The 17,588-nt window shown below is 46.2% G+C and overlaps 1 protein-coding gene across 1 annotated transcript in view; it reads left to right on the top strand.

Moving 5' to 3' along the window:
* LOC130486457 (G-protein coupled receptor 83-like) overlaps positions 1-16,391 on the top strand; it is a 32,067-nt gene extending 15,676 nt beyond the window's left edge. The window contains exon 5 of the mRNA XM_056859727.1: positions 15,797-16,391. Within this exon, the coding sequence (XP_056715705.1) occupies positions 15,797-16,391 (595 nt within the window). The remainder of the gene's footprint in view (positions 1-15,796) is intronic.
* The last annotated feature ends 1,197 nt before the right edge of the window (positions 16,392-17,588 follow it).

Raw genomic sequence — 17,588 nt, 5'->3', positions numbered from 1 at the left:
AGCCTTCAGTACATATTTGAGGTAGAAGACCACCTGGACTCATACACGCATCAATTTCAGAAGCGCTAATCCAGACGCCACTAGACAGGACCTTTTTTTAAAGCAAATGTGTATTTTCCTGCAGAGATACCAGTTGTGGGCAAGTAGAACAGGGCAGGGCAAGTTCGCCAGCCAAGCCGCTTAAACAACAGCACAACGAGGAGGGTGCCGCAAAGCTCCTCAGCTCACTCCGCACCATCAGCTGAGTGGGAAGTGACCTGCATTCCCTGCCAGCCCATGCTGCCTTGGACCCAGGGGGGCATGGGGGTAGTGCATTGGGGGAGGGGCACAACAAAATACCTTGAACTGACCTAGGAGTGGACCAGAGACATCCTGTTAAAGAGAAAACACAACACACTGCTGCTTTGTGGTACCTCAAACAAAGAGGAAGAGATAAGCAAGAAGGCCAAACTCAATCACGAGGCACTCTGCTGTTACAGAACCAAGTTATCAGCTGCTCCTGTCTGGGGCATGCTACTATTACCTGTCCAATTTGCCTACACTAACCAATCATAATAATAATTAACTGTTGTTAAGTCACAACCAACTTATGGTGACTCCTCATGGGGTTTTCAAGGCAAGATACAGAGAGAGGTACTTTGCCTTTCTCTGTATAACAACCCTGGACTTTCTTGGTAGTCTCCCATTCAAGTACAAACCTCAGCCAACGCTGCTTAGCTTCTGAGCTCTGCCAATCTCAGGACAGTCAGGGCTATTCAGACTGCTACAGCTAACTATGCCCAAATATTTTCTAGCCCTTTGATACTCAAATGTTGGAGATTAAAGAATTGAGAGTGACAGATTAGTGTTATCATTACAGCTAAATTGGAATTGGAACTCAGGGTAGTGGGTGAAAGACCAACATTCTCTTCACTTTGTCCTTAGTGCAAATACTCCTCTTTACCTTTTAAGCTAGGTTTTTCAGTCTCTTTGTTCTCCTTCCCTCATTTAAGTTATTGCTTTTAATTTTCAATGTGCAATAAAAATGCATGCACATGAAACATTGTTACACTTCATTTTTCTTTGTGATATCCTTTTAATGTTTGAGCTACCCCTTACCGATGTGTGTCAGCTACACAGTGCATGGCCAAAGCCAATAGCTGTAGGACTGTGGTGGTGTGCAGAATTTCCCCCTTCCAGTTCCTTTCAGCATTTCTCTTCTTGCAGGCAATATATTTCTATTCACTACCACCCTAGTTCACTTGGAAAAATACATTTCTCCTTATCTCATCAGCTGTCTCATAATGGCCAGCCACATGAAACTACGACGGCAACATTTTGAATCCCGGAGAGCAGCGTGCTTGCAGCTCAAGAAGCTGCAGTTGCCATCTAGCATTGACTGGTTGTCCGGCTCTTCTGTCACAGGCTCACAATGGACACAGCAAGAGCTGCAAACACAGCAACAAATCCCAGCTTCTTGGCTCAGCAGCCTCTGTCCTACACAATGAACAGCCGCTGCATTTTTAAATGCCTTAAGGGAAAGTTTGTGACTGGATTTTCTAGTGATCAGGCCTCATGTGACAGTAGCAGACTCTTGTCTACAAATGCCAAACAGCAATAAAGCTGCAGGCAGGTGCTTAACTTCCTCCTTCTTTGCCCACAGTATGGTATGGAGATTTTCGAGGTGGAGCCTGGGGAGGGCAGGGTTTGTGGATGGGGCATACCTCAGCAAAGTATAATGCCATACAGTCCACCCTCCAAAGCAGCCATTTTCACCAGAGGAACTGTTGTTTGGAGATCAGTTGTAATTCCTAGAGATCTCCAGGCTGCACCTGGGGGTTGGCAACCCTGGTCCACAGCTTCCCCCTTACAGCCCCTCCCTGCTGCCAAACAAGCTCATTGCCAGTCTTGGTGCTTGGTTAGAAGAACAAGTGCTAACGGGAGAAGGATGGAGGAGAAGGTGGCGGGCAGAGTACGGCTCCAGTGCTCCCTCCCATCTAACACTTTTCCGCTTCAAAATGTCCCCTAAAATAGTGTAGTCAGGCACAGTAGGAGGTTCAGGGGTGGAGACATGGGGGACATGATATCATGTGTGGTGATGTATCACTTTCAGATAAAACCATAGAGTTTTGGGTGATTGCTAGAGCTACTCTACATCACTTCCAGGTTTTACCTGGAATTGACCTAAAAGCACATACAATATTGTTTTTTTTCTCTTGCCGCTGCTTGGAGCAGCAGAAAGCAAAGACGGCTGCCGGGGGGGTGGGGCCCACAGCATAGCAGGAGGCCTGGCGCCCTGCCCTAAAAATACTACTAATAAAAAGAAATCCCCCCCTAAACACACACACTCCCTTTATTGGTGTTTGATGGCCGCCCATGTCTGAGAAAACAACGGTCTCCACCTCGCATTGCTCCACTCCAGAAGTGCAAGCAAATACAAGCAAAGCCTGTTCGTCAGGTCTCATTCTGAAAAAGGTGAAGAGGGCAAAGTACTGAATGAAACAGACTAGGGGGGCTGATGGAAACATCATTATGTTAAGAGCCTCCCTCCCCTTCCTCCTCTTGTTCTCGTCTCACCATCTCTACTAATTAATTTCACAGCTTGATTAATATCTTTAATATCCTGTTTTCAGCCTCCTGTGCTGCGACGCCAGTGTGGCAAATACAAAACTCCTCCACCTCCTCCCCGGTAGTTGATGGCGATGGGGGCTCCCATTAGCCGGTACATGGAATGGCAGAATTATTGGCTCAGTAGGTTCCTGATGAGCTACAGATGAATACCAACTATTTGTTTAAGATGAGTGGTGGTTGTTCTCGTTCTGGTTGGAGGTCATCTTGAAATTCGCGGGTATTACCATCACGTGCCCAGGGTAGGCAGGACCAAAAAATCTTTATTCTACTTCCTGCCGCCTGGGCGGGAACTCCAGTTTCCGTCCTGCCTTGATCAGGGTAGCAGCTTCGTTCTCGAACTCCGACTCGTTTTCAAAGACTTTTCCTTCGTGTGTACTCCTTTCGTTTTAACCTTTGTCTAGTTTTCAGTGAGTCTGTTTTCCTTCCCTCACCCCCTTTACCGTTCGTTGGCTTTAGCCTCAAACGTCCCTTCCCCCCGCTACTTTCGATTTCCCCCCTCCTCCCGCTCCCCACTTCGCCCTGTTGGGCAAGATGGCGGACGCCAAGAGAGACTCTGATTGTCTGAGGAGGACCATGACTCAGCCCTCGTCGCTTCGACAGGGCGATGTCACAGAGAGCATTCTAACAGCCACGGCGGCGGCTCCGTGAAAGGTGCAGAAGGGCCGACTGCCCCAAAGAGGCGCGCTCTGTTGAGCCGCCTCAAAATGGCGCGAATCACAGTGAGAGGCGAGAGACTGCAGTGACGGCCACCCCAGCTAGGAGCGCCTTAGAAGAAAGCTCTCAACTCATTCCGAAGTCTCCACAAGGGGGTAATGTAACGCGTACCGAGGCAGAGACTTCTCTAACTCGGCAGGAAATTGTGGATTTGTTTAACTAGGTGTTGGATACACAGGCTTAAATGATGGTGGCCCTCAAGGAATCACTTTCCCCTCTCATACAGGGCACGGGTTCAGATCCTGCTCTAATCACCTCACAACGCTCCCTCCAGGGGCAGGGAGACCAATCTAACCCTCAGTGGTGCATTAAAGCCGCACTCAGGGCCCCTTCCCCCACTCTCAATCCCTTCAAGCCCTGGAGCATACCTCTTCAGTGGCCCCACATTTAAAAGGCAGAGAAAAAGGGGAATTGATTCCGATGAGGACACTCCCATTCTCCTTAAAGAACAACATCCCCGCCTATTTCAGCGGAGGATTTTTAGGGACTCTTAAGCAGGGCTCTGGTAACCCTAGACCTCAATGAGGATCCAGGCCTTGTAGCTGTCTCCATTCCTAAACCCACGAAAAAGGGGCCAAGGAGTTCTTCCCAAGTACCAAACCTAGCATCTGGGAGATCCCATTCCCAGAATTTTTTGAAACCTAGGTACAAGCTGAATTGGACAAACCCTTGGCCAGTAGACAGTCCCCTACCAATACAAGAGACTGTACACCATGGTTCCACAGGCCATGTCCCTTTTCAACTTTCCCTGATTGATGCCCCTGTAGTGGCAGTTCACTCATCTGATTTACCATCTGAAGATGGAATGGGGTCAGTTAGAGACCCACTCTATTGGAAAGCAGAGATTATTTCCAAAAAGGTTCAGGAGGCCTCCGCCCTGGCAATCTAAGCCTCAGCAGCAACCTCCTTTATGACCAGAGCCTCCATTGTGTGGCTCAGGTAAATTATCAGCTCTATGCAGGAGAAAATCGTTAGATTGCGGAAGACCTTAACAGACTTTTGAGGGCATCCGCATTCATGACAGACGCATCTCTTGATGCTATGTCCCTCACAGCTCGAGCCACTTCTTCCAACATTGCTATCGGAGGAGCACTGTGGGTTCGTCCCTGGCAAATGAGCTTAAAACCAAAACACTGACCATGTCATACCCCTACACTGGGGGAAGACTCTTTGGGGAAAGAATAGAAAAATCCTTATGGAAAACAAGGATAAGAAAAAGGTTCTTCCAAGATCCTACAACAAGGAGGGAAGACATTCCTCTGCCTACTCCAGTTTCAGAACTTTCCACTCTCTGGCCCCCTTCAGGCCAGAACAATGCAGGGGTTCTTGGAATAATAATAATAAAGGCTCCTTTCACAGATGGGGAAACAAATTTTTTCGTTCCTCTCAGGGACAACATCCGTTCTCGGGCAACAAGGGAGACAAGTTCTCCAAAGCCCCTAAGCAGTGACGCCAAGTCACAGCTGGTGTGTGTGTGTGTGGGGGAGACCCCTACTATTCTGCCACAAGCTGGAAAGGTTTGCATGGGTTTCTCAGGTGTTATCAACAGGTTATCTCATAGAATTCACATCTCTCCCAAGAGACAAAATTGTGAACTCCCCAAAATCTCCTCGCAGGGACAAAGCATCAGCGATCCCTGGACGCCATATTCCGCCTACACCGAATTCAAGTCATAGAACCAGTCCCTCATCCCGAAATTGGCTACGGGGTATATTCCATCCTCCCTACAGTCCCCAAGAAAAATGGAAACTGGAGGGCTATCTTGGACCGGAATCATCTAAACAGAGGGTTAGATACAGGAAATTCCATATGGAGATCCTCAGTTCCATTATGGAAGCCCTACCATTATGGAAGTCCTAACCTCCTTGGACCTGAATAAGGCATACCTTCACGTCTCTATTCACCCCTCCCACAGGAGGTTTCTCAGATTTTGCTATGCCAAGAGACTCTACCAATTCAGGGCACTTCCCTTCTGTTTGGCTTCTGCTCCCCAAGTCTTCACCAAAATACTGGTGATGCCGGTGGCGTTACTCCAACAGGAGTGAATTACAATATTCCCATATCTAGGCGACCACGGGTTTCTTGTCAATCTAGAAAAGAACCAACTGAAGCCAGCACAGAGATTAGAACACCTGGGGGGTTATCATAGACAGTCACATGAACCCGATATGTCTTCCATAGGACAGGATCACCAAAATCCATTCCATGTCCCAGTCAGTAATCAGCTTCAGCCACGGCAGGATCATGTTCCTTGCCAAATTGCTGGGAAAGACGGTAGCCTGTCTCACCTCGGTCCCGTGGGCCAGGTTCCACTCGAGACCGCTCCAGGGAATCCTACAACCCTATCAGGATTTGATCACACACAGCGGGGGCAAGTCCTTCCCCCTCCCCCGGAAATTGCGCCAATCCCACCTGCGGTGGTACCAAAGCAACAATCTCAACCAGAGGTACATTTCATCATAGGGGTCCAGATACAGATATACACAGACACCAGTCTAGAGGGTTGGGGAGCTACTTTTCAGGGCCAAATGGCTCAAAGTCAGTGGTCTCTAAGAGAAAAGAGATTACACATAAGCATACTACAACTAAGAGCCACTCAACTGGCTCTACAGCACTTCAGGAGCCTCCTATATCGCAGACACATTCTGATCCACACGGACAATGTGTCCGCGAAAGCGTACCTTAACAACCAGGAGGGGTCAAAGTCTCCCAGGCTCCATCAGGAAGCCGAGATCATTCTCTCCTGGAAGAAATGTATCTTCTGTCCCTTCAGCGGAACATGTCAGGGGAGTTATCAATCTCCAGGCCGACTGGGCGAGCCGTCTGGTTCTGGACAAAGGGGAATGGTCTCTCCACAGGATAGTTTTCAATCAGATCATGGAGAGATTCGGCCAGCCCAAGGGGTTACCTGTTTGCCTCGGTGAGCATTCACCACCTCCCGCGATTCCTTACGCGTTATTCCCACCAAGAGGTGGAGAACAGGGACGCCCTCCTGTCCCCATGACCGAAGGAACTACTGTTCGCCTTTACGCCCATTTCCATTCTACCAAGGGTAATAAGAAAGATCAGGAAGGAGGGTGCAAACGTCATTCTTATTGATCCTCGTTGGCCGAGAAAATCCAGGTTTTCCCAGCCTGAAGGAGTTATCCGTCCAGATGCCTTGGGAACTCCCAAACATCCCAGACCTGCTTCATCAGGATCCCTTATTTCATCCAGAACCCCAATGGCTTCACTTAACCACCTGGAAAATGAAAGGAAGTCCCTCTTAGAGGAGGGATACAGCAAGGTAGTGGTGGCTACCATGATAGAAGCGAGGAGACTTTCCACTAGAAGGATTTTTAACACCTCCCGGAAAGCCTTTGTTCTGTGGTGTAGGCGCAAGCACATCGATCCATTGTTACCAGGGATTCTCAAGACCCTAGAGTTCCTCCATCATGGAGTTGCACAGGGTCTCAAGGCTTCCACATTGCACAGACAGGGGGCAGCCATATCCACCATTCTTAGGGTCTCCGAAGGCTTATCTCCTTCTAGGCATCCCCACATTTTGACTTCTCTAAGGGAGTGGTTCAAAGGAAGCCTCCAGTAGTCTATCGCTTCCCACGTAGCGCCTCAATGTGATCCTCACAGCATTGATATGCATTCCCTTTAATCCCATTAAGGGTATTCCCTTAAGGATGCTGAGGATGAAATCCTCCTTCCCATAGCAGTGTCTTCAGCCTGGCGTGTTTCCGAGCTTAGGGCGCTGTCAGCGCGTGAAGGACTCTATCTTTCACAGTGACAAGGTGGTCCTCAAACCGGACCCCACCTTCATGCCAAAGGTGAATTCCATCTTTCACCATTCACAGAAGACTCTTTCGCCGTCATTCTGCCCCAATCCTGTTCATCTCAGGAAAAAAGAGTGGCATCTTTTAGACTTGAGACAACTACTCAAGGTTTACCTTAGTCATACAGAACCTATCAGACACTCAGATACCTTATTTATCTCATTAACCAATCCATCTAAAGGTCAAAATGTCTAACGCCGCCATCAGTTACCCGGTGAAACAGTGCATTACTGAGGCATACAAAGCCAGTAATCTGCCTCCTCCTGCTGGCATCACTGCACATTTGGTACACAGTGCAGCCACCTAGGCGACCTTTGATACGCACGCCTCCTTAGACAAGACACGTAGGGCGGCCAATTGGTCTACGGCACCTATATTAATAGAACATTACAAGATTGATGCCAGGGCCTCTGCTGACGCAGCCTTCGGTAGAAGGGTCCTGCGGCACGTCTTGGATGCACCATAGTCCCACCCGGTCAAACAGCTCTTGGATATCCCGCGAGTTTCAAGATGACCTCCAACCAGAAAGAGAACGGAGCCTTGTTTACTCACCGTGAAGGCTCCTTCTGTTCTGGATTGGAGGTCATCTTGCCCACCCAAAAATCATAAGGGTATCAAGTTATCCAAGACTTAGCTCCTTTTGTTCATTGTAGTACCTAAGGGGTGTGGTTGCCTAATGTTAGAGGCATAATACAGAGTGCTCTTTATGTTCACCATCTTAACTGAATCAAGTATTTTCCACTTACCTGTTTTCCCCCGGTACGTTAGTGTTTATAGGAGTTCATGTTTTTGTTTATAAGGTACACTGTTGTTGCCTGGTTGGTCTTTTTACTTACCTGCCTCCTTAGCTTGGCGAGCCCGTAAACTGGAGTTCCCGCCCAGGCGGCAGGAAGTAGAATAAAGATTTTTTGGTCCTGCCTACCCTGGGCACGTGATGGTAATACCCGCGAGTTTCAAGATGACCTCCAATCCAGAACAGAAGGAGCCTTCACGGTGAGTAAACAAGGCTCCGTTCTCGAGAAACTGAATTTTCTGGGAGTGCTGCTTGTGTTGATTGCGCATTTAGTGCTAACAGTTCTGGATAAAATATGTAAATATCATGGTGTCCATGGAGAAATTAGACGAAGATGACAGAGCAGGGTTTTTTTTTTTTTTAAGTAACAAAGGACTTGAGGGAGGGCTGTTAAAGTACACTGAGGACCATCTCCTCAGCACTTCAAACACCAATCCTGAAATGTTGCAATTTCCCCCTAGGGCTAAGATATAAAAAATAAGGCCAAGGGTGATGGTGCAAGTAAAGTAAACATATTTTATTACTCAGTTAAAAATTCCCAATGTGTTTCACCAACAGACTTCTTCAGAGGAATCTGTAATGTAATATGCAAATACAATGCTGAGTTCTCATAACAATATAGCAATGGTTATTTAGTTAAAATTATGTAAATAAATAAAACATTGTGTTAAAAATCAAATTGCAATTTGTACAGTAAAATGTCAACCAGATACAAAACCATTAAGTATAACCATTAAAGCTTGTTCTGACCTTATGATTGCATGAAGGAAACGAGGAAGAGAGAAAAACTCCCCATACGTTAAAAAAAAAAAATAAGAGAGAGAAACTGTCCATCACCCAACAGGTTTTGGCTCTATTTTACAAGAATCTTTCTTCTGCCTTGGTGAATGTAACAAACCTGTTAGTCTTTAGTGGCAAGATTTATTTCAGTCCTTATATCCCTCAAATATAAGATCTAAAATTAAGCTGCTCAAGATCAATGGATCAAGGGGCTTCTAAGGAATAAAGGAAAGGTTAGTCTTTAAGTGTTCCTTCAACAAGAGCACACAGTCAGTAGCAATCACTAATGGAAGGACCATTTAGTATATACCAGTGTTTATTTGAAGCAGTCATCTATATATCTAATTTCAAAGTGTGCCCCCTGCCTGCAGATATTTAAATCCACAGATCGGGGGGGGGGGGGGGACGAGATACGGTTGCCAACTTCAGGTTAGGAAATGTGTAGAGCTTAAGTGAGTGGGTCCTGGGGTGTGTGTGTAGAGTCTGAGCTAGGGTTGCCAACCACCAGTTATTTTCAAATTTCAAAATTTCATATTTCAAATACCTTTATTGGCATAGTACAATCTGCAGTATATAAAGGATAAAAGTTAGAGTAAAATAAAATTAATGTAAATCATTCCTTAATGTTGTGATTCTACTTTCGACTAGATTCCCATCGGTTGACCACAATCGTCAGAAATTTTGCCATGTTTTCAGTTGTCTCAGGGTCCTTATCAGCTAATAGTTTGTGAAGTATTTTTGTATTATTTGAAGAGAAGTTCAAAACTATAGGTTTTATTAGGTTTCCTCTTGGGGAATCATAAAGATGGCAGTCCAAAAGAATATGAGACAGGGAGACATCCTGTGCCACATCTGCAGACTCAGGAATCTGCCACGGAGGATCGCTGAAGGCAATGAATTAGTCCTAGCTTGCATAAAGACTTTCCTGAGCTTAGGATTGTCAAGACAGTCCAGGTAGTTTAAATGGAAATTAGGTGGAAGTCCAAAGTATTGAGGTGAGCAAATTGGCGGCGTTAAAGGAAATTTGCGCTGGAACTCGTGATCGACTAGTCTTTGTTTTATTAGACTTAGGATATAACTCTCGCTGGACAGAAGCAGGGAGTCCAGGTTGATGCCTATCTGAGCAATTTTCTTTTTTATTTTGATTGTCCATTCAGAGTGTTCAGTCCAGTAGAGGTCTTCTAGTAGGTATTTTAACAGGGTTGATTCCCCCGCATGATAATGGATCCGTAGCCAAAATTTTATGGCAGATGACCAGGCCGTAGTTGTTACTAATTTTTGATTTGTTTCGGAGCAGACAGTGAGATAAGAGACACAATTTGGGAGCCCTACAAAACGTCTGAGAAAACAGCCTTGGATCCATTCCACTTCATCTGAGTAGGCATGAATCCAAATTGGTACAGTGCTGCTGGGATTTGTTGGTTCCCTTGATGGTAGAAGAACCTTACTATGGCCTGTGCCGAACACCTGGCTTGGTTCACTGTGCGTGCTTTGTGCTGTGTCCAGCTTAAATTATAGGTAAAAGTCAGACCTAGATATTTGAAACTCTTGACCTGTTCTAAGGTGGTGCTGCCGACTTTCCAATTATAATGTCTCCAGGTTTTGGCAAAGACCATAATATTTGATTTTTCTGCATTGATGGTGAGCCCATTTTGTTGACAATAGGCAGTGAAGGCCAGGAGGTATCTTTTAAGGCCAATTGGAGTCCTGGCCAAGATTACGGCAGCAGCGGCGTACAGTAGCAGGGGGGTTAGATGATTGTTCAGTTTAGGCAGATGGCTGTCTACCTTGTAAGAGCTGTAGCTAGGTCATTGATGAACAAATTAAAGAGATGAGGGGCCAAGACAAACCCTTGCCTCACGCCTTTTTTTACTGGAATTTTTGTTGTTAGGTCACCATTAGTATTGAATTTAACCTGGCAGGTTGTCTTGGTGTACAGGCGGCATATAAGTGCAAGGAGTCGCTGGTGTATTTTTCTGCCATAGGAGGTCTTTGGGAATTGTGTCAAAGGCTTAGGTCAATAAAGGCCACAAAAAGCTTCCCCCTTTCTGCTCTCATATATTTTTCGGCTAGTGACATTAGAATGAGACAATGGTCCAGAGTAGTTTTTCCAGGTCTGAAACCAATTTGCTGACAGCCCAGGATGGCTTGGGAAGTTATATAGCTTCCCAATAACTGATAGTAAACTGATCGGGCGAAAGTTTTCCGGTAAGTCTGGCGCAACTTTTTTGAATATGGGAACAATTGAGTTAAGCCACGTCTCGGGCAAAACTCCATAGTGGTTTAGTATCAAGAAAAAGTTCGCAAGAGGATGAGCCCACCAATCCGCTAATTTTTTTAGCAGTTCATTTGGGATGCCATCAGGGCCAGGAGATTTGTGTTTTTTCAGTGAGTTAATTAATGATAAAATTTCTTCGGTATCAACTGGAGGCCAAGCTGGGATGGAGGATGAAATTACTTTGTTATTGTTAACCAAAGACTGTGTATAGTCGTTGAATATATTGGTATAATGCTGGACCCATATCAATTCGGAGATGTTTGGACTTGATGTTTTATCAGAGCGTTGTAAAACCTTTGTCACACAGGTCCAGAATTCTCTTATGTTATTGGATTTTGCTGCAGTCAGAAGTGATGCCCATTTCTGATCGGAGTAGTTTTTCTTTTTCAGCGAAATCAGTTTGCTATAGGTTGATTTAGTGTAATAATATTCCTGCCAGCTGTGGTAGTCTTCTTTCTGTCTTGCATCATGAAATTTCCGACGCAGGTCCTTTTTCTTCTGGAAGTATTCTTGATCAAACCAGGTAAGTGGTCTGTGAGACTTTGCTCTGGATGTTTGCGCTAAAGAATAGAATTGTTCTACGATAGAGTTGTAGGCATAGAGAGCTTCCTCTGGAGACTTGGCATCTTGCAGGTCTCTGTGCAGTTGTTGCAGGTCTGCGGTGTTGATCATAAGATTCACTCTGCAGTCTGAGTAGACCATTTGATTTTTTAAAAATTTAAGATTCGAATCCTGTACATGTTCAGTTGAAGTTGTTTCTACCGGCTTGAAGTTTATAGATATTTGAATTGGCATGTGATCGCTTTCTGTTCTTTCTGAAATTAGTTCAGAAAGTTCTGAAATTAGTTCAGAAATTAGTTCTGAAATTAGTTCACCAACCAAGGGGAGCACAGCCCATAGTCGGTAACGCTCTTCCCATTAACATTAATAAAGGTGAATTCATCAGAGTCTTGTAGATATGCTAGGCCATTCAGAATACATTTATCATAGGCGATACAGTATTCCGCCAGCAAAATGCCTGCTTTATTCAAGTTTGCATCTTTCGAATGTCTGGGTTGGCATAGTAAGGCTGGCAAAACAGACTCCGAATCGAATCCCAAGGCGCCTGCTAATAGTGAGTTGTCGGGTCCAATTCTGGCATTGAAATCGCCCACAATCACCAGGAGGAGCTGGAGATCATCCAGAATTGCAACTGTTCTCCCGTTGACAGAGATCAGTTCCCTTGCAGAAAGCAGCTGGTTTGTATGGTGGATTCTATGGCATTATACGCTGTTGAGGTTGCTTCCCTCCCCAAACCTCACCTACCCGAGGCTCCAAATCTCCAGGAATTTCCCAACGTGGCAACCCTAATAGCCAAGTTGGCCCAATCTGAGGATACCTAAATCATAGAATCATAGAGTTGGAAGGGATCATCAGGGTCATCTAGTCACCCCCTGCACAATGCAGGAAATTCACAACTACCTCCCCCCCCACACCCCCAGTGACCCCTACAACATGCCCAGAAGATGGCCAAGATGCCCTCCTTCTCATGATCTGCCTAAGGTCATAGTATCAGCATTGCTGACAGATGCCCATCTAGCCTCTGCTTAAAAACCTCCAGGGAAGGAGAGCTTACTACCTCCCAAAGAAGCCTGTTCCACTGAGGAAGTGCTCTAACTGTTAGAAAATTCTTCCTAATGTCTAGATGGAAACTCTTTTGATTTAATTTCAACCCGTTGGTTCTGGTCCAACCTTCTGGGGCAACAGAAAACTACTCGGCACCATCCTCTCTATGACAGCCCTTCAAGTACTTGAACGTGGTTATCATATCCCCTCTCAGTCGTCTCCTCTCCAGGCTAAACATACCTAGCTCCTTCAACCTTTCCTCATAGGACTTGGTCTCCAGATCCTTCACCATCTTTGTTGCCCTACTCTGGACACACTCCAGTCTGGTGACTGGTGCTGTGAACAGGCAGGAAATATCTTTCTACAAACCTGAAAATATATATATTGGCCCTGACCTGGATAGCCCAGGCTAGCCTGATCTCGTCAGATCTCAGAAGCTAAGCAGGGTCAGCCCTGGTTAGTATTTGGATGGGAGACCACCAAGGAAGTCCAGGGTTGCTGTGCAGAGGAAGGCACTGGCAAACCACCTCTGTTAGTCTCTTGCCTTGAAAACCCCATAAGGGGTCGCCATAAGTCGGCTGCGACTTGACGGCACTTTACACAAACACACACATATATTGGTGAGTGTAAAAAACCCCAAAATGATAGAAGTAGTGTGGGGAGGTGCACTTCCACAGGTCCTTGAGGATTCCCTACCATGCAAGTGGGCCTGGCCCAGTGACTGGCACCATACAACTGGACCACAATTTTCCTAGGTAGAGGCAACCGGGGGGAGGGGAGGAAATGCTGAAGACAGAGGGGCAGATAGAGGTAGGTTGGCTGTTGGGTGGGAAGGACAGACTGAAGGAGGAAAAGGGGAGATCCTATGGGAGCTTGAAAGGGGAAGAGGAAATAGCGGGGGAAGGGGAGATGCCTCCCGCAAGTCCTTGGGAGTTCCTGCTTGGATCTCTCCATTTTACATAAACTGATGCATTTCCTGAGGTCAACAATCCTGGTTTTTATGGTCTAGAGTCTCATAATCCAATCTGCTTCTTTTTTCAACAGCAGCCTTTCATTTTCACAAGCTAATTTTTGCACAGCCCAAAAGTTGAAGTCAAAGGGGACCATGATTGTTTTCAATGAAGTGTTTAGCCAATGGGGCACTTGTTCATTTCAATTTAACATCACTTTTGTGTTCTGCTATGCATGTTATGAGGTTCTTTATTGTTTTTCCAACATGAAGTTTATTACAGGGCCATTGGATGATATGTACAACCTGTATAGAGTTACATGTTGTAAAATCCTTTAGTATATTTTTTTTCTTATCTAAAGGATTGATGAAATATTTCATATTGCATGTTAGCTTATAACAATTACAATTTCTCAGGCAAAATGTCCCTGGGGAGGATTACTAGTGCCTGTAAAACACTTTGATGTTTAAGTAATCAAAGTTACTCTGAACTCCCTCAAATACTTAATTCTCCTAAAAGCAATCATGGGTTTCTTATCGCATAAGGGAATGTTCTCTAGCAAATATCAGTTTTTACAAATGCTCTTCTTTAGACCCACATACAGTATTATAAGAAAGACTACATATAATCCTGTCACATTCAGTTTTCCCCTTGTTCATGAATATTTTCTTCCTATCTGATGCCAACGCTTTCAAACTAAGCAGACTGCAATATGCAATTTGGATAGCTCCTACAAGCTAAATTCTGCTTAAGAATGGAAGCTTCCCTTTTGAAGTCATAAGTATTTGAGCAGTTTTTTCTAAGTCATAAGAATTGGCTGAATGGTTGACTATTCCTCATTTGTTTGCGGTGGGAACCCAAAAATGGAAAAAAAAAAGAATTTCTGCAGCCTCCCTCAGTGTTGGTTGCTAGGCAACCACAGATTCCAGGCTTGATTCTGTCAGTAAAAGGAAGGTGGACAGGGTAGGTCCCCATCCAGGCCTATTTTGGCCTTTGAGGGAAGACTCACTTGGCGCCAGGCTTGGCTAGGGTTGCCAACTCCAGGCTGGGAAATTCCTGGAGATTTTGTGATGGAGTCTGAGGAGGGCAGGCTTTGGGAAAGGAAGAGGCCTCAGCCAGATATAATGCCATAGAGTGCACTTCCAAAGCAGCCATTTTCTCCTGGGGGTACGGATCTCTGTTGTCTGGGGTTCATTTGTAACTTTGGGGGATCCCCAGGTCCCACCTGGAGGTTGGCAGCTTTAGGCCTGGAAGAAACCTCTGAGTAACTTGATGCCATCCAACTGGCATGACTCAACTAGGCCTGGCTGCTTGCCTCTGTTCAACAGCAGCCACCCTATGGAAGCCAGTGTGGTATAGCGGTTAGCGCTTCTGAGCAGAGTCTGAGAAACCCAAGTTAAAATCCCCATCTGGCTGCAGAAGCTCACTGGGTGATTTGGACCAGTCACATACTTTCAACCTAAACTACCTCACAGGGTTGTTGTGCTGATAAAAAGGAGGAGAGGAGACTAATGTAAGCTGCTTTGGTCTCCAATGTGGAGAAAGACTGTAGTTTTCCAGGGCAGGAGGAGGAGGCCCAAAGGGCCTTTTGCTCATCTCCACAATCTCCCCCTTTCCTGTAAAGCAAACACAGAAAAGGAATGGTCAGTCTTCTCCTCACAGCCTAGCTACGGCACCAGGACAAGGCCTCCTCCTCCTTCTCACCCTCCTCAGTCTACCACCACACCTCACACGTGGCTCTTTCTGAAAAACTTCAGCCTGCGGGACCACTGGCAGTGGGAGGTGGCCTTGGGGTAGGCCTATGAATTTAGGGCTCTTTTACTGAAGAGGGTTTGGGAGAAAGATATATTGTGTACCTTTCCCCGAGCTCCTAGCAGAAAGGGTGGGATATAAATGTAAGGAATGCGGGGAAACGTATGGCACACAGAGAGGCAAGTGATGTTTTGCCTATTCATGAGATGTGTTTGTGTGGTTTTACGGGATGGCAAGAGTAAATCTTTGTGGGGCCAGGATAACTCTCGGCAGTTGTGGTAGCATACCTGACAAAGAGCTGTGGACTCAGATCTGCCTTTAAACCCAACAATGAATGAATTGGCAATACATCTAAAGCACAGAAATTACTTAATGGAATTAAGGGTCCTAAAAATGTATTTGCAAGTCACACTGGAGGCATTCAGTGCGGTTAATCTGCAACCAGGTTTTTTGACCATGTGATGATAGGAATATTTCTTTGCTTTCGTAGGGAAGCGACCGTCCGGCGCTTGTGCCTTCCTGATTTTCCAGAGCCAGCAGAGCTGGTGTGGAAATACTTGGATCTTTCCACCTTTCTCCTCCTCTACCTCTTGCCCTTCCTCATCATAACTGTCACTTACACACGGCTGGCCAAGAAGCTGTGGTTGCGCAATGCCATTGGGGACATCACCACACCGCAGTATGTTGCCCATCACAAGAGCAAGAAGAAGAGTATCAAGATGCTGGTGGTGGTGGTGGTGGTCTTTGCCGTCTGCTGGCTCCCGCTCCATTGTTACGTGCTGCTCGTTTCCAGCCTGGGGATCCAAACCAAGAACTCCCTTTATTTCGCGTTGCACTGCTTTGCCATGAGCAGCACCTGCTACAATCCTTTCATCTACTGCTGGCTGAACGAAGGCTTCCGCTCGGAGCTCAAGGCCTTGCTTGCTGTTTGCTGGAAGGCGCCGCAGACGCAGAACAACCTGTTCCCTGGGGTGGTCATGCCGTATCGGGAGGCGTGGATGGAGCAGGCCAGGTACAAGCCGAGAGCTTCCTTACAGAGCATTCGATCCACCACCAATGTGCAGACATTCAACACTGATTTGTGAAATGAGCCTGCCAAAGCCAGTTGAAAAGCTTTTCTTGGTAGAAGTTCTCATTAAAAGGATCATCCAAATAATTTTGGCCAAAAGATTCTCAGAGTCTTTCTAGCCGTTAGTTATCAGCAATATAAGAGTTTCTATTTGTTTCAACAAGGAAAGCAACTGCATCCAATAACGCTAACGCTAATTCCAGAGATTCGAGCGTTACGGCAAAGTTATGCGGTTCCCATACCTGAGATGCCCAGTGCCGACCCACCAACCTCCAACACACACCCACTTAGAGGACCGGAAGCATCCACAACAGGCTTCCTGGAGTTCCTCTACAGCTTGACAGGAACAGTGGATGAGTTTCCCTGAAATACAGCTGGCCCATCTCTACAAGGTGCAGGGGTGGGACAGTTTTAGGATGCACACAGGGCAATACTGAAACCCAACAGACCTGACAAGCATTCTCATGACCTGAGTATATCCCCTGGGATCCAATCTACATTCCTCTATAGTCCAGAGGGAATAATGGATCCTTGGTAGGCACACTGGCTTGGCAAAGGTTCCCTTGCAGTAGAAAGTATGAAAGCTACTGCTTTAAGGCAATGTCTTCTTGGCAAGCATAGAAATGTAACCTTTTCCCTGGGGTGTATACACCCGTGTCAAAAGCTGGCTTGGCAGATTGCAAAACTCAGATCTCTACAAGATGAACACATGCACCTGCCTTATACTGAATCAGAAAATTGGTCCATCAGACTGGTAGCAGCTCTCTAGGGTCACGCGTAGAAGTCACTCACATCACCTACTACCTCGTCCTTTTAGCTGGCGATTGACCCAGGGACCTTGTACTGAGCCATAACCCTGCCCAGTCTTCCCAGGAAGAGGGGGGGAAGAAAGGGGGGCAGAGGAAGGTGGAGGGAATCCAAACTCCATGCCAAATCATCAGAAATAAACTTTGCAGCTTAAATACAATGTATGTGCAAGATTTTTTTAATGGGGGTTGGCCAGGAGTGGGATGGCTTTGGACAAGGAAAGAGGTGACTGGGAGAGCAGAGCCAAGAAAGCAAGAACCAGAGCATGATTACAAAAGGGGAAGAAAGGAGCCGCTCTCTGGAGAGGAGGCATAAATGTGCGTTTTCTAATTAAATGAATGAGCAGCTTGGACTCACCAACTGGCACCCCTGCCAAGAGGGGTTTTTGAGGGGGGGATTTGGGGGC

The sequence above is a fragment of the Euleptes europaea genome, chromosome 13, assembly GCF_029931775.1.
Source record: "Euleptes europaea isolate rEulEur1 chromosome 13, rEulEur1.hap1, whole genome shotgun sequence".
In the NCBI taxonomy this organism is placed as follows: Eukaryota; Metazoa; Chordata; class Lepidosauria; order Squamata; family Sphaerodactylidae; genus Euleptes; species Euleptes europaea.
This window is presented reverse-complemented; position numbering and strand designations above follow the sequence as displayed.